The 18430-nt window shown below is 39.5% G+C and overlaps 1 protein-coding gene across 1 annotated transcript in view; it reads right to left on the bottom strand.

Moving 5' to 3' along the window:
• The window catches only part of ESR2 (estrogen receptor 2), a 41997-nt gene that overhangs the window by 1197 nt on the left and 22370 nt on the right, over positions 1–18430 (bottom strand). Inside the window, exons 5-8 of the mRNA XM_005149610.2 lie at positions 9429–9728; positions 4380–4518; positions 2799–2932; positions 1011–1185 (exon numbers count right to left, since the gene is read on the bottom strand). Coding sequence (XP_005149667.1) covers positions 1011–1185; positions 2799–2932; positions 4380–4518; positions 9429–9728 — 748 coding nt within the window. The remainder of the gene's footprint in view (positions 1–1010; positions 1186–2798; positions 2933–4379; positions 4519–9428; positions 9729–18430) is intronic.

Raw genomic sequence — 18430 nt, forward strand, 5'->3', positions numbered from 1 at the left:
CCACAAGAGCTCCTGAGATGCTGTGATGTGGTGTCACAGCACAGCGGGCAGCCCAGGTGACAGCAGTGCATTGGAGCCCTGAGTCTGTTTTGGCTCTTGCTGATGCTGTAGCTCCTGTAGGGCCAGCTCTCAACCTCACCCCCAGTTCACAAACTGGCCTTTCACACAGTCAGGTACTTGCTGCTGTCACTCACTCTCCCAGGAAGCCAGTGGCAAAGGTGGCTGTCTCTCTTCAGCATCTCTACACAAAGTCAGATACACCTGTCTCTCCCCTACATAGTCCCGTCTGGTCCCAGGACCACCTGCCCTGGACACACACTCCAAAGTGCAGACATAAGACAGCTTTGAGAATAGCTGGGCTTTGGGTGACAATTTAAAATTACAAACAGCCTGGAAATAAAAGCATCTGTTTGTAGGACCTTGTGTTTGAGTCTACTGTACTGCAAGCAAAGATGAGCAGCTCAAGGAGGTCTAGGGACTGGTAAGGAGCAGAGGAACTGCTTCCAATGCAACTGGGAAAGCAGGAGTGTGGCATCACTGCAGCACAAGTCCGTTGGCAAAAATGCTGTGGCTCTGAGTAAAAGACAACAACTTTGGCTTGGGACAAACATGGCACCCACAGTACACTTTGCTCCACCTAAGCCCATACGGCAGCTCAGTTTGGCAAAAGACACTCATTTTGGACAGAAGCATTCTGCTGGCTGGGTAGGTCTTCTTGAAAAGCTGAATTTGGGTAATTATTGTTAAGCATTTCAGGCAGATCCATAATGAATAATTTAATGTAATACAGTTAAAGTGGCATTATAATATCGACACAACATTTCTGAGTGCCAGCAAGCACTTAAGTATAGAGGCTGTTTAGTTGTGCTAGGAAGGAAAGCCTTACAATGGACAGAGATGAAGAGCAATAGCAGGATTCCCTCAGGAGTGCTCTGGAGCTCAAGCCTCACTTTATGGCTGTAATAAACAAGCATCAACACCGTACGTTACACACATTCTGTAAAATGTACCTTGCATGTCTGACGTGAGAGAGGAGCATCAGCAGGTTGGCCAGGCGAGTGGTCTGCTGCTGTGAGGGGATTCCGCTCTTCGCGATAACCCACATCAAAGCATCTGTGACCACATTAAGCAGGTGATGCAGTTTCCTGTTGCTCTCAGGTTCTTCTCCTGACAGGGGAAACATGCCTGAACAGAGAGACAAATACAGACATGAGGAAGAAAAAGAAGCTACGACCATGGACATTTTTATCTGATATCATATTTCAACAGGATTAGAGAAGATACATTTCCTGACATCTCCCCCTCAAAACTGTACATGTCATGCTCCATGTGCCACACCAAGCTTCAGCGTACATTCCTTTGCCAAAATTTGATGGCCACATCCTTTGCAAAATGAGCAATTCTCCCAAATCCTCACATGACAACATGTTGAACATGGACATGCCCTCCGTTCTCCAGGTTTTTTTCCCCTTTGAATCACTCTGTACCTTGTATTTTAGTAACTATTATGAATTACAGCATAATGCTTGCTCTAATCTCTTCTTGCTGAAAAAACCCTCTTTTGTGTGAATATATCCCAAGGAGGGAGGAGAACATGGTGGGAGATGCTGCTCACAGACCCAGTCTGCCATTGTCTCCCCATTGCTCACTGCAGGTGCCACCTACAGTGGGAAACCTTAAGAGTCAACAAAAAGAAGGGAATTGGGGGTAGAGGGAAGAGAAGAAATCTGAAAACACACAGTAACATCATTGATGGAGCAGAAGAGTTTTGTGGGGGGAGGAGGTGGCAGTCCTCTCAAAGATACTTATGGAAGGACAGAGCTCCAGAACACCTTGGAAATTAGGAGTAAAATATGAACTTTGACAAACAAGGTGAGCAGGGAGAGGTGAAAGGAGTGATTTTTTCTGGGAAGTGAGGCTTTGAAGGAAATACGGCCGATGAACAGAGCTTTTTGTTGGGGTTCTTGTCTGCTTGCTTGGTGTGAGGATGTTTTAATAAAAAAGACCAGCTTTTGTTGTCTGTTGAAATAATGGGATCCATCTATAAACAAGTGGGATAACTGTTGGACCATTCCCCTTTGGAACTGGGCTGAGAATTACACAGCAGCTCCTTGCAGAAAACAGTCCATGTAACAGCTGTTATTTTATTGTTGGAGTTTTTGGACAACACTAATCACAAAATGTTCAGGGGAATAAAATCATTTCACTGCAGACAACCTTAAACTGGCAAACACGCTCCTGTCTGCCTTGGGTGAAACACTGCAAAGCAAGCCTTTCACCAAGCAAAGCTTGTATCTTGAAACTAAACTTGCAGTTGAGTACTTGCAATCATTTATACCAGTAAACTACCCTTAAATAGGAACACGTAAACCTAATTAATAATCACTCAATTGACTAACTAGTTTTACTACAGCTAAGCATTAAAGACAGGTCTGTAGAGCTGCATAACAGCTTTACATATCACCAGGATCCACAGAGATACAAGTAAAAGTTCTTGCTGAAAAAGACAAACTCACATCCTGGGTCCTGAGCCTTACCTTATAAGAAGCTTTCAGACTTTGGGTCTTTCATGCAGTTCTTACAACAGGGCATAGACCATAAATCCAGCAAATGATACAGCTTAGCATTTTCCTGGGCAAACATCCTCACCAATCTGGCAGTTAGAAGTCCTTTCCTATTGTTCTCTTTCAACAGCTTTATCTCATTTGATAATTCTGCCATTTTTAGAGGCTGATTTCACAGCCACATTTGATATAGAAGTACAGTTTAGTGAGTGTCAGAGCCAGTCACATACTTACTGGAATTGAGGAGGATCATTGCCTTGACACACAGATACTCCTTGTGCTGCAGTTTCAGCTCTCGTAACCTTGAGGTCATGGCCAGAAGCATATCAAAGATCTCCAAAATTCCCTCTACGCATTTTCCCTCGTCCCTATGGAAACACATTCAAAATGTCATTGAAAAAGTAGAAAGAAGAAACTCCAACTCAGCCAGATAAAAAAGGCCTATCCATCTCATCTTTGGGAGAATTGAAAAGTTCTATCATGAAATCTAAATTGAAAATTACAGTGGTATAAAAGGTCAGCACCTCTAAGAAACTGATTTTCTCATGAAAGCACATGCAGGATGGACTACAAGTAAGTATGACCATATTTCTGTAAGAGGCTTTATCCTCACAGCCAGTGTAATTCTGATAATCAGTTTGAAACACTGTAGTGTTTTGCAGTACCACCTCGAATCATTCTCCAGGTTTCTTTCACAAGGAGTTAGTACCTATTTGTACCTGAGGGAGGTCTGAGGACTTGGTGAATAAAAAAGACTCCCTAAGATAAGTTTCTTGGAATAATAGGACATTTTTAAAGCTTAAAACAAGCTCTACCCCCATCTCCCAGCACCTTTTTCCTTGAAGGTGTTTAAGTATAAATAGACTGAGGAGGAAGGATGGGGGTGTTGGTGGCTTTGTGATTGTTCATTGTTATGTTTGCAAGCGTTTGCTGAATGCAGCTTTCTCCATTTTGGATATTAGAAATGATCCCACTTTCCGAAAACAAGCAAACAAACAAACAAACAAGCAACCTTAAGTCACTGCAATAGGTTTAAAATTAAGCAGCAGCAAATTTCACACCACTTTAGTTAGTGTTCCAGTTTTTCGGTTAGGTTGGTTTTTTACATGTACTGGACTAAAAAAGCAATTAAGTAGTATACAACACAGTATTCAAAAACTCACAGGATTGAATACAACACAGTATTCAAAGGGATGCTTCTTATGATTTCTGTAATATGATGCTTTTTTTTTCTCTGTAATGTTTTTAATAAGAGGAAGGCTTAAGCACAGCAATGCAGGAGAATTATAAAACTCCAAATCCTTCTAATGTCTTGTAGAAAAACTTCCTTACTTATCTGTATTCTTCCCTGCTGGTACATGGTGCTATTGAGAACAGCAGCAGTGGCAGGAAGAAAAACAGATAGAAAAGCTACTTCAATTAAAATATGGCCTGACATTAAGTCTACTTTTCTGGAGGGAAACGGGGAAAAATTGCCAAGGTAGTGTATTACGTTGCTGTGTCAAGAGTTGCAGCATCCAGAGACCTGGACCCTAAGGAACAAAGCCAACAAAAGGTGTGAAAAATACAGAAAAGCTTCACACTGTCCTGTGAAGCTACAGGAATTCAGAAATATGCAAGTTCAACAGTACTGTTTAGAATTAGTGTTCCTTTAAGCCCCTGAAGGATGTGGAACCTCAAGACATTATTGTTATGAATACAAGTAAATTATGTTGTTGGATAAAATATTAATAACATCTCCATACCTAATCCTCTTCCTCTTACCTCCAAGCATGCTAATGTGAAGTGCTCCCAAGGAATTTATTGTGCTTTTACCTGTCTAATACAAGGTCTGGTGCAAAAATCAGTTTCCCAGGATGGTCAATTGATCTCCACATCAAACCAACCATTAAAACTTCCATCCAGCAACTCTCCAAGAGTCTTACTTGGTCATAGAGGCTGAGATCAATGAAGCCTAAAAAAAATGAAAATAACATAAATCAACCTCTTTATTTCTGTGTTTTGATAAAGAAGTCTGAGTATATAAGAAATAGAAAGAATCATGTGCTGTGAAGAAAGCCAGAAAAGGGAGCACTGACACCAGAAGCAACATGCTGCTGTCTCAAATAGAAACATAAATATAAATTATCCTCATTCTCAAATCTTCCACAACACATTTGAAATAACACAGAGTGCTGTTCCAGTGCAATTACCTGTATACAGTTGGTAAAACTCAAGTGGCTGCAGAGGAATAGCCTTATGCTGGGCCAGTTCTTTAGATGATAGCTTCCAGACAGGCCTCAGAGAATCACTTGGGAAACTCATGTTTGTTGGAGGCTACTGCACTGCACTGCAGAGGGCTCCTAAGAAATTAGTCTGTTCTTTCCCCAGAATACAAATGGTTGCTCTTTGCAGGGTTTCTTTTAATCTCATAAGACAGACATGTTCCCGGGTTTCTTGCCTAACTGTTAAAGAATCTTGATGCCTCTGTGTTATCAGTCCCTCTGTAAATGCCATGAGTTGACCCCCTCCCAATCCTTTCCTCCTGCCTCCTTCCTCAGAACTGCAATAAACCAGAAGAAAACGAATAAACAAACAAACCAATCCAGACAAAAAGAGACAGGGGTGGTTGGTGAAGGTAGCAGTGTCCCCACTGCCTTCACAAACAGCATCCCAGCAGCAAGAGCAGGATTAATGCAACTGTGCATAAAACTGTTCCATCATTTAGTTCTCTCCAGAGTTTACACCAAGGCACTGGATCACACTGCAGAACAGCCAGAAGGTAGAGACAGTCATTGCCCTCCTTTTCCCTCCCCATGCAAAAATCACTAGGGAAAAAAAGATGTATAGAAGCCATATGGAGAGACATAAAATGTACACCCCTTGAACCAAAAGGCCAGAAGTGTAAATTATCAAAATGCAAGTGGAAAGCAGACTGCTCAGTCAGAGTAAAACAGATATGATGAAGACCAGTTCAGTGGTCAAAACCAAGATCAGGCCACTTTTCAAAGCAGAGCTGATAAGTCTCTATCCTATCCAAAGGTGCTTCATTTTCAGATGAGCTGGTATCTACTGTTCCACATGGGGAAAATTCATTACAGCCTGGCCATGGGCAACAGGTTCCCCCCAGTTCTTGCCAGATGTCTGAAGTCCTAAAATACATGCAGTACATTTGCACCATCAACAAATCTGCTGTCAGTAATTTATACAAATGCGCCATGTATTTTAATATTATTAAACTACTAAGTTGGAAGACAGTCAGTGACAGCCTTGGGTTGATATAAACTGGGTAATGTGCACACACTCTTATCATTAACATAAGTGCTTCCTTTCAAAATGGCTTGCTTCTCATTGTGTAAGAAGGGTAAACAGGAGACAGTGAGTACCTTCCCTCCCGGATTTCACTGTCACATAATTTACTACAGAATCCATAGCCAACAATAGATTGTCTGCCAGACACACACTCAAAATTTTAAAAATGCTTTTAGAAAAATAATCATGGAAGTGTGAATGGGAGAAACTAAAAGAGGCAGCTTCCTGGGAAACAACGGCCAAGAGACATTTCAGTTTATTTAAATAAACATTTACACAAGAGTGCCCTGATTTCTCCAGCTCAAACAAACAGTTATTTGGTTTTAAAACTATCTCAGTTGAGTGAGATGTTAGACCAAATCCCAGTGTGCAATCTACAGACAACTTAAACATTCAGATTTATCCGGATGTCATCTGCTAAACTCACATTATCAGCACTAACAGTACGATTTATGAACCCTGACCGCAGCCATTAGAAGGACCTTTCCTTTTCATAACAGTCTTGTGCATTAAAGACTGAGGACAGCACACAACCACCACAGCTTCTACTGCAGTGTCAGAAGGCCTAGCTCATTTGCTGCAGAATTCATTAAACTACTTTTTTTATGGCTGTACGACCGTCCTTTAAATTGTGTGCTCTACACCTAATCACTTAATGATAAATTACTAAGACAAACTAGAAAAACTGTTGTGCTGGATGGGTAGTGACTGGCAAAAGGCACGCTGCTCTGGCCAGCAGCACACTAGGCTGCATAATGAATCCAAATTTCAGTATTATGACAACATTCTATCGGTTAGCAACACAATTCAGCTTTGAACCACATTGAACTATCTTAGGCAAAGTAAACAAAGTAAAAGGCAATTACAGATGTTCTGCCATCTGATAATTAAGGATTAAAATACCTGTAATTCAGAAGGAAAATATCCATGTATCAGATTCTAGTTTACTGTGCAACCAGTACTGAAAGTACAGACAAAATTACAGGCACAGAGTACAACTGCTAACAAAAGAATTTCTTTAAATATTAAATATGAAAAAAAAAGAAGCCCTCAAAATTTATCTTTCCTGCTTAGGGTTACTGTTAACATAAGCATCTGTGAGGAAAAAGAAAAAGATTTTCTTTCACTTTCAGTGAGTGTCAAAATAATATCCAATAATAACTTAGAGGTAAAAACGGGCTTCTAAGCCCAGGCACACAAAACCAAATATTCAGGTTTACAGAATTAAAATTACTGCTCAGTGCACCATTACCCAAGAAGTCTGTATATTTTCTTCGTAAGAACCTACCTCCAGGAACCAGGCATGGATCTAGATGATTATCTTCAGGCAAGAAGTTTCAAAACCTGAAATTCTATGTCCTGAGTTTTAGACATCATGGTCATTTTAATGTAAAAAATAAATAAATCTGCATCAAAGTACATGTTCTAACTGCCATGTGCTATGGCAATATTGTTTACATTAGGAACATATTAAACAATCACATCTACTTTTGGCATTGTTCTAAAATGGTGTTTCTGTTCTGTGTAACAGGAGTGATCAGAAAAAGAAACCCAAACCAAACATACAAGATGAAGGGTCAACATTTCCTGGAACTGTTTTGAAGGGGGTTGATTGTTTCAGTGGATATTCTTTATACAGTTCTCTTACTGCCAAGAAAAGGGTTGGTTTTTTTCTGACATACGTTGAAAATAAACTAGAGGTGATCAATGTCAAAATTTGGGTTGGTTTGGAAGCTGATCTTTAAAAATACATCAAAAAATCAATCTCAGGCGGCTGAAGCTTTGGGCTTGTGGTTGTTTTCTCCAAAAAAAGCTGATATAGTTTATAAAAAAAAAAACAAACAAACACAATAATCAGAAAATTGAAAGGTTGTTTGGGTTTCCCCCCCCCCATTCAACTATTCCTTAAAATGAGGTCATTTTCAAAGAATTTCCCTGGTTTTCCTTCACAATTCACTTCCTATCAGGTTAACAACCATACAGAGTACCCTGAAACGTTATGTTTTAATCAAGATTTTCTGATTAGACAAAAAATTATAGCAGTTGACACTAAAGGATTTGGGCTTTCAGTGTAATACATTCCACATTAACAGCAAAACGACTACTGCGCTGCACTGCAAATGGCTAGATGGCTTAAGATGTTCATGCTGCTCAAGTATCTGCTCCCCAGTAACTTAGCAGCTGACCTGGAATTTGCACACCCAAAACTATCACACCTGTACACTCCAACACGGTGGCTAAGCCATGAAGACTGTAATCTGTGCTTAAAAGATGTGGTCCAGCAGCTGGAGCTGGTAGCACCTTCAGCCACTCCACCTAGATCTGAAAAAGGATTGGCTTCTTAGTTCAAGGATTATATGAAATATTCCTTGTTTCTTGTACTATGTACACTCTCAGTTTACCTCTAGATGTAACAATTATTGCCAAGTCTTCCTGTGTAACGCGTATTTAAGCAGCAGCAAATACTGTTAATAGTGCACTAACATGACAAGACCAGGGCATGCACCAGCACACTCTACCTTCAGCATAAAATCCAAGTGAGGAGCTGCGGTGTGCTGGCTCCTCAGTCATGATGGACATGGGGTTAGGACTACCCAACACACTGCAGAATATGTTAGCCAATTCTAGCAGAGTACTCTACCTTAAATTAAGGATTAAGCCTCATGCTGCTATACATCTATCAATTATTCGGTGCTTCTTTCAGCTCACTATTTTTAGTTGGTCACTTTAGCTCTTGCTGAAGGGCTACAGTCTGTGGTTTAGTCTATGCCAGCCAGCAAGTTTTGCCAACTACTGTCTCTGTGTGCTGGCTGCTTTTAGTCTGACTTTTATCCTTTATCCTGTTTTAATCATGGATGCTTAATGGAGAAGGAATTGCAAATGCTCACCACTTGTAGGTCGTAAGAAGTGAAATGGTACATTGCCATGACACTGCGGTGGCGTTTGAGACATTCAAGGCAATAACACCTGTAGTTGAACTTCAGTGTATGTTTTCTATGTTGCCAGCAACCAAACGCATCCTTACTGATTTTTGCTTTGAAGGACAGCACATGATAATTCAGAGATCGATACTATGCACCACTTTGCAATCTGACATTCTTGTGTAGTAACTATGTCAAATGAAGTGATTGTAGACACTGAGTGCTTGGACACAATTTTATTTTCAACTGTATTAGAAACCTTTTAATAGGATTAAAGGAAAATACTGGTCTTAAAGTCTTTTGTAGCAAACCAGTTAATACCCTTTTAATGAACCTTTAAATCAGATTAATCAGTTATTTATATTTAATGAGGTAGAAATTGCATGCAACAGCAACTATGCTTTTTTGCAAAATGAACAAGTATTTGACTAACAACAGGTAGTGAATTGTGAGCTAGGTCACTGTCTAAATCAAAACACATCCAGGTGAATTACTGAGAGCAATAAAATTGTTTATTATTTCACACTATAAAAATCTTAATACTTTCATATTCACATTTACTGTGCTGTGCTGTTATTTCAGGGTAGACAGTGACACATTATTTAAGCCAATGCTTTTGCCATCAAACAAAAAACAAGTTTGAAATGCTTACCAGGAATTTTTTTGGCCCAAGCAATCATGTGAACCAGCTCTTTGTCTGCCAGTTTTGTCAGGGACATCATCATAGAGGCCTCAGTGAATGGTTTGCTGGGACGACTCACCAGCACGTTGGGAGGCTCTGCTTCAAGTAGAGTCAAAACAAATTGCTCTGGACTGACTGTGCTGAGCAGGATCTCTTTTACACGGGTTGCCGTCTCACTGTATTTCTTAGCTTTGCCAATGCAATGCATGTGATCTTCTGAATTACGATGGCTACGCAGGATCCGATATCCACAACGTTCTCTTCTTGAGCCTGAGACAAGAGACACATGATTACATTTTTCTATTAGTGTTACATTATGTAAATAAAAATGCCTGGGGAGAAGCGGGAAAACCTTTTAATATTGGATATTCTAGTACTGAGCATCAAGCTTCAGAATTTCTACAGCATTCAGCATTGAGTTAGCTTTGTTCTGTCCTGACTTCATCTGAGGCTTTTGTTTCTTCTACTAAACAAAAAATAACTTTTAAAAATATTTACTTTGGAACTTCAGTTAACTTACTTTAAACATCCATGGGAAAATTCCCACTGACATGAAAAGAGAGATACATTGTGCCTTTAAATGCAAATAAAGATAGCTGTTTGTAAATTCTGTTTTTAAATTCTGGTTTAGATGTAAAGTGGGGGAAGAGAAGACTTCTGGAAGTCTGGGCCATGATGAGAGTAAATATGTCAGCCAGAAGCACAGCTGGGCTTTAGTGCTAGCTGGCTGTTCAGCTAGGGACTCGCTGAGATGCAACCCATTTTTTCCTCACTCCTATTAAGCCAGCAGGAGTTTCCCCAAAGCTAATTCAGATATCAACAACTAGAAAGAGCAAGCTGCCTGTTTGGAGGGTTCTGCATGCAGAATGCTATTTCTGTTGCGAGAATCTCTTTAGATTCTTGGACTTAATTTGTTGCTCATTCTATCAACACCAAACATTCTCCAATTCTCAGCCAGTGTTCTTGGTAGGATCACTGTTACCTGTTCTTGCATAGATGCCAAGGAAAGAGTCTCAAAGCGTCTCCAAACATGTGATATGGGTATTTACTAAAACATTCAGCTATGGCTTCTGCTTCACTCACCCCTTCAGCATATTCTATAACAAGGACTATGTTTACTGATTTATAGATAATTCTTGGCAGTAACTAATGCACCATAGATTGTACTGTATTGAAAACCACGATATTTAAAAATATTAAGTTACTGAAGAGATCCTTCAACTGGAATCTTTCAGCACTTAACATGTCTAATATCACAGCTAAATTGTCCTCTAAATCTTTCAGAAGTTAATTCTTTGTGCTGGTCATCAACACTTTTACTGACATATGATACTCAAAAGTCGAATTTTCATAGATATTAAAACACCTGTGCTAACATAAATCTATACTCTGTCATCATTTATTACTGCATGCATAGAGACTAATGGAGTCTTACAGCACACTAAGTTCTTTCATTTGATTTCAATTCCACAATAAATTTGACAAGAGCATCGTTTTTGCTACTGCTACTACTTTGACCTTACTGTATTTATGAACTCTTTTCAGTGTATTGCCTGAAGACTTCATGCCCTGGTCACAGACTGGTTCTTCTTCATTAGTGTATTCAACTAAAGGCTTCATAAAGTGAGGACAAAGAAGTAAAGGAATGATGAAGATGGAAGATTCCTAAGAACTTGTAATCAGTGACAAAAAACACACTGCCTAGGGTACTTCCAGGGATATCAAAGGAGAATGTTCAGCCTGCGGTCTGGGCACAACACCCTGAAGTCAAGTCAACAGCACAAGCCTTTCAGTTCACCTGGAGAGACCAGGTACTCCAAGCCACCCACTAGAAAGATCAGAGGACCTGGGTGTCAGCTTCTTGTAGGGCAGTAGGTTTTGGACCATGCTGCCACGGACCTGCTTTTGCATGTGTGTGTGTGCATGTGTGCTCATGGACACAGGAGAGTTTGCACCTGGAAGAACAGAAGGTCCAGGGGCCAGTTACTGGATAACACTGACTTTCTAAAGCCACTTACTGGAGGGATCCATAGCACGTGTGTGTTTCTGTGGCCATTTGTGGGAAGGAAGAGCTGAATACCAGCAACTGGGGTGAGGCTGCAGTCCCAGAGGCCATCAGCTGAGGAGATATTGAGACCCACCGGCCAACTACTTGACAGTGTCTAAACCCAGCTACTGAAAGGATTCATATTGTATGAATGCATGTATTTTCCACTGCTTGTTTGCATGAGTACTGTATTTTCTATCTCTGCTGGTCCATGTGGCTGACTGCGGATACAGGTATTGTGTGTATATGTGCCTAATACAGTACACATTCAGACTCACTACTTGTGGACATGGGAATGTGGCAGTCTTCCTTGCCAAGTTACTGGATTCAGTGATTCCTACCATTCTTCATCCATAGCCACCATGCATTGTCTAAATTCCATCCAGGCAATGCAATTCTGGCCGTGGGTTTCAATTAGCAAAGAGATTGAAACATAAGCCAAATTAAAAATAAAGGCAGTGGGGCCACAAGAAATATAATTTCAGATGCTGAAATTAGTGACAAGGCTTTGTCTTGCTAAATAAGATGCTGGGTGAATGCAGCTTCTCAGTGGTGGAGGTTCCTCAGATGAAGTGGCTTTTCAGGTCATAATCATGGCTTGTCTTCAACTATCAAGCACCATTTGAGTCAACCTGTGAAAGGGGTGAGATGCAAAGGCCAGCTGGGTATACCCTGAAGGCACTGAAAAGAATGGATAAGGGTGGACTTTAAGGATGTGGAACTCTCAACTGCATATTGCTATCACTCTCACTTGCTGCATGTTTAGTAAACCACATCTGATGGAAAAGAGAACAGGATGACCACTACAGAAGTTCTCAATATCAGAGAACACCCTCTACCTGGAAATGCAAGACAAGTATGCTGGTTCAATAAACAGTCCTCAGTCATGGAGGAATCCAAGTGTAAGAAGGCATGTGAAACTGGAAGCATTATCAGCTGCAAGTCCAGCTTGAAAGTCTGCACAATCTGGGGCAAGGATGGTTTTGCATCCTTAAAAGGAATATGGATAGGATAAAATGGGTTGAGTACAGACAGGGTATTTGCACAGATAATGGATTGAAGGAAAACAGTCAGTGATTTGCAGAACCAAATACTTGGTCAAATGACATCTAGCTAGAAGTTGCCAGAGCAGGTGAACAGTACTTACAGAAAGATAACGTAACAGCAAAGACAATCAGAACTTGAGACATGTTATGGTATATTTATGAAATCAGATTTGATGATGATACTCAAAAACAAACAAAAAAAGTTAGCTGGAGAACTGTGCAAGTCACAAAGCAATTTCTTCAACCTTTTGTCTGGGCAAATCCTTTTCTTCATTAGAGAGTCAAAGGACAGCAAGACATAGACTAATTTCTACAAAGATGCTTGAATGATGTAGTGAATGTTTCAATAAGCCTCAGAGAACTCTGTGCTAAGCCTCATTTTGGACTAATGCACAAAGGTCAAGAGGAAAATCTTAAAGTGCTTTGTCAGCTTCAGAAAAACAGAATGGCACAGTGGGCTGCAGACTCTTCTGAAGTCATGTCATGCACGAAAGAAAGTGCGTAAATATTTTCCACCAGGGAAGACAAAGAAGAAAGGTCAACAGTGAGCTAAGCAACTGGAACAAAAGTACAACTGTAGAGAGATGAGGAAATACCTAGATATCAGCGTGCTCTTTCTACAGAGATCTATAGCTCTGATTTCCACATGAATGTATATTGTAGAGACAGTAACCACCAGGAGGCATCCAAACTAACACAAGAAAAAACCCTGCACATTGGTTCTACTTTTGAGAAAGCAGAAGAACATTGAAAATGGGCATCTTGAAGGACAGAACAAGAAAAATAGCACAGAGGAACTAAAAGCCATAGGCAGTACAGAAGATAAATATTCTTAGGCTACCAAAAATACCAACTGCTCCACAACAGACATAGTTTTCAGTTAGGTACCATATCTACAATTATAAAGTAATAAAAAATACTGGTTTAAGAGGGAATTAGGTGGAGGAGGACATACCTGATGACACAAGGAAGAAATTCCATTGGTTTGGACATACCTGCCAGAAGCAATATGTGGTCAAGCAAGCACTTGCAACCAGATCATTGACCCTAGTTCAGTTCCTTGCACTGAAGTGAACCAAGCACATTCTTGTGGGCTCCTGATCCTCTGATCAGCTGTCCTTAGCTCTCTTATACTGTCACCCCCACTTCTGTGGCATGGAAAATATCAGGCCTTTGGTGGCAACACTCAAATTATCCTTTCTAGTTCACTACTCTAAAGATTTTAAAATAACATTTTGTAACCCATCCAAGATAAAAACACATAGGTGTGTTTATATTATATATATATATGTATAAACATACACACACACATATATATATACATATATATAAACAGGTGTGTTTGTATACACCTGTGTGCATATAAATGCACAGGTAAGTGACCTGGTACTTTAAAAAAGTCAAAGAAAGAAAAATAAATATTTTTAAAATTAATAAATAATAGTCCAATATCCTGCTCTAAGTGATATAATCTTGTGCAATTTTCAACCACACAGCTGCAATCCATGCTCTGCCTTAATACAATTCAGTCAGGTTGTGACATTTACTGACAGTATTAAAGGTCTCAATAGTTGTGAAGGGTTCTTACTGGGAAATAGCAACCACCTTCAAAATTACTTTAGGTTATTTAACTAAATCAAATTTTATATATAGCTAGTACATATTAAAATAAAAAAGCTTTATTAAAATATAAGAAGTTTCTATAATCACATCTCCAGGGTAGAAGCGAAACCAGGAGTGTTACGACATTTCTGCATGAAAAACTTGTTAGTAAAAAATATATCTGGTGATGAAAAAAAAGGGGGGAAAGAAAACCCAACCCAACCAGATTCTGAATTATTATTTGCAATATTTAATCACCATATATTGCCAAAGCAGGTGAAGTCTGATTCACTGAGCAGCACATAAAATTAGTTTCTCAGTAATTAAGAGCTATCACTTATTCTTATTTCTACAGTAAAATTCATTCTGCTTGTATTTAAAAGAAGTGCATTGTAGGATTACACAGCTATGAAAACAACATTTAAGGTTGCTAATTGCTTGTCAATTTAGACATCAGAAAGTAGCAGCCTTTCCAATTAACACACATTTTAACAACAGAAAGGAACTTCAGTACTTTCTAATCAAATCCAAAATTTAGGCAGGACCCAGAAGTCTTACATGCATGTCTGTTAGCATCCAACAGGTATGCTTAAGTGCTTATAAAACTATATATTATAAATAATTATAGGTCAGCTTTATGTTTGGCTTAACCAGACACAGAGATGTGGATCAATCTGCATAAAGTCATGGCATTAAAATACATAGAGATTCCCAGAAAAGGGACTATTTCCAACTTCACCACAACTATACTTAATAGCTAATACTCATTCCTATAAAGGCAATTCAGGCAACTGTAGAAATACACAAAATGATAAAATTCCTCCTCCTTCCTACAGCACTCTCCTTATTTAGATCTATTATTTGCACAAGAAAATAGCTGTATTCAGCTGAGAACGCTGGCCCAAGGGCAAGACCTCAAACTGCAGCATCATAGACCACATGGGTACATGATCACAGGAAGATAAGAAATAAGACACACTGAAAAAGAAGTTATTAAAATGAGCCTGCTCACCCATGAACAAGCCACAACAAGTATTATTGGTAGGGAAACACACTATTTTTAGAGCAACTCCTACTTTACAAATTCTTTGAAAATGGCTAATGCTGTCTGTTATGGTTGGCAGTTACATGGCACTTTGCTCTTGATATTGGTCCCTGGCAACTGCTAATGTAACTAACCAGTTCAGCAGCAACTGCAGGTTCTACCATTGAATATATAATAAGTTTTGTAAGTGTTTGAGTTTAAAACTCACTCAAGTATACATTAGTAAATGGTTATCACTCCAGCCTCCCTTGAAAGCAAATGTAAATCTGGTGAGTACACCTGTATTCACAGAGCAGACCTACTGACAAAGAAGCTGCCATCTGCCATACACACATGAGAATATGAGCTGAAATGGCAGTAATTTCTATAATAGCTAAAATATAATTAATACATCGTATGTCCAGCAAATGCCATGAAATATTTTTGCTCCACTTACTTTCTCTATGAAAAGTAATTCATAGCATTCCAAAGTGCTCTCCAGAAAGTGCACACAGTAGCCACACACAGGACATAAAAAGAGCCAGCTCCTGAACTGTGTCAGCCGACAGACAGTTCTGGGTTTTTTTTTCTGCAAACTTGTGGAATAGTGACAGTATTCAAGGGCAGCATCTCTCCATCACTTGTTAGTATGGCCCCTCAGCCTCCTCACCTGGGGCAGGGAGGGGGCAGAAAGGAGGAACTTTTGGAACATTTTCAGTATGTTGAGAGCTGGCACCTGGGATAAAAGGAGTGGGATGGAGTGGGGGAATAAAAGGTAAGCCTAGGAACTCTTTATGGCAGAAAGTCTATTTGAGCCTCAAGAATCAAAAAGTAAAAGTACAAGTACAGCTGCTCCCAGAGTGGCTATAGCTAAGTGATGAAGTAACTCCCCTCTTCTTTATTACCTTTGGCAAACAGCCTATAGTCCATTTCAGCTGCTCAGGTAAACACCGATAAACTCCAAGACAAGATCAATTTTACCCCAGTCCGGTTTATTTGAGTTTGCTGGGAAGAGTTTAATGCAGTATTTCTGTTTTCCTTGTTCCTGGTGACAGTGCCTTGAAATTATTTTTCTGCCATTACTGGTAGTCCTAGTGCCAAAATCAGTAGTGTTCTTGATTGGAACAGCACGCAACACAGACTTCCTACAGTGAAATTGGCAGCTGCAGTGTCCAAGCCCCTCATAGTGCTTCTGGCAATGATGGCATATTTTGTAAGAAAATCCATTATCACATTGATACAAAGAACCCCCAGCTAGCTTCCATTGAAATATGTGTGGCTTCTTGGATTGATTCTCAATGTTTATGAATGTTACGACACCCAAGAGAACTTAAGACCAGGAAACTCCAAAGCCACATTTGCCTACTGTCTCCTCCTCTTTTAAAAATGCCACGTACTGTGTAATCACATTTACACGCATAAATGTTGTTGTTTTTTTTTTTTTCTCAAGGTGTCTACTGGTAAGATGCAAAATAAGGACTTAAAGATTTGATCCAAATAGCACAGAAATTTTATGGAGAGCTTTCATAAACTACAAAGCAGTAATTGAGGTTCTTTTATCACTTCTGCTGGACAAGTCTCCACTGAGCAAAAACGCACTTACAAACCATTCTATCTTATTCACGGTTTTAGCAGTTGTGAGCCAATGTATTCACTAAGTGACCTAGAAAAGGAGCAGAGATGGGGGAAAAACCTCCATTAAAAAGAAAACATACTCTTTTACAGCTTTCTACAATGAAAAGTTGGTATTAAAGTATGGCTCTAACAAGACAAAATTTGAAAGATAATCACTCTGGTCTGCAGGAAATGGCATTTACGTTTTATGCAAGAAATACAGTCTTTAAATCTGTCTAGTTTAAATGGCTGTCACGATGTCTCCATGCATCAGCATTACTCACAGACGCCACTTAACTGACCAGGCAACTCAGAAAATTCTGTATAATTTTTATATTAATTTTTCTGAAATTAAACTCTTAAGATTTCCAAATAAAATTCTCAAGAGCCTCAAATTTCAGTGCTACTACTTAGAAAATTAGTATTATTTTTTAAATAAAATTCCTGTTAACAGTTTCAAAGTATCATTTTTGGTCTGGCACAGTCATTAGTGCCCTACAACATTCATTATTGTAGGAAAATATGCTTATGAATATGTGACAAGATTAAAAAGAACACAGGCTAAGACATAAGCGCATATTGTTATTTATTGCTTGTATTACCATAGTGCTTATGAGGTCTAATCACAAACTAGGACTTCCTGGACAATTAGAAAGAAAGTATTAGCTTAAGGAAAGCATTGAGGAGGAGCACCTTATAATATCATACAGGAATCAATCTTTGCAAAAACTCTCCAACTCTAGAACTGGCACTTGATAGAAAGCCCTGCACAAAAATCTCTGAATAAAATATCAGAGAACAAAAAAAAAGACAGTAACACCATTCAAAAAGTAAGGTTTCAAAAGGAGTCTCATTTGTAAGTGCAAGGTTTTCCTTTCTGGAGGGCAGACAGCAAAGGAAACTAAGACTATAATAATGAAAAACATCCATAATTTTGAGATGCATCGTCAATGCAGAAGAAGAAAGCAGTTTCATATAGCAAGAACTAGATGACTTGAGCAACAAAAACTAAATGTACTTCACAAGTACAAAAATAATACAAGGAACAATTGAAATTGTAGCTCTAAGCTGGGAGTTATCAGCTAGAAATGAATAGGGAAGCTGAAATCACAGAATCACAGAATCGCAAGGGTTAGAAGGGACCTCAAAAGATCATCTAGTCCAACCCCCCTGCAAGAGCAGGGTAACCTAGAGTACATAACACAGGAACTTGTCCAGGCGGGCCTTGAATATCTCCAATGTAGGAGACTCCACAACCCCCCTGGGCAACCTGTTCCAGTGCTCTGTCACTCTTACAGTAAAGAAGTTCTTCCTGATGTTAACGTGGAACCTCCTATGCTCCAGTTTACGCCCATTGCTCCTTGTCGTACCACTGGATATCACTGAAAAAAGCCTAGCTCCATCATCCTGACACCCACCCTTTACATATCAACCATGAACAAGGCAAATAGGATTGTGGGTTGTACACAGGGAAAGGCTCCCATGGTAAGAGATATTGGTGTTACTACTGTGAAGAGAGTTCACAGGAATACTGTCCATGATTCTGATCATCCAAGTGAAAAATGGATTAATTCTGGAGCAGATTGAGGGACAAGTTGCCCTGATGACTTTCAGATACTTTCCTCTTTTGCAAAAAGAG

Source organism: Melopsittacus undulatus, chromosome 4 (assembly GCF_012275295.1).
Source record: "Melopsittacus undulatus isolate bMelUnd1 chromosome 4, bMelUnd1.mat.Z, whole genome shotgun sequence".
Classification (NCBI taxonomy): domain Eukaryota; kingdom Metazoa; phylum Chordata; class Aves; order Psittaciformes; family Psittaculidae; genus Melopsittacus; species Melopsittacus undulatus.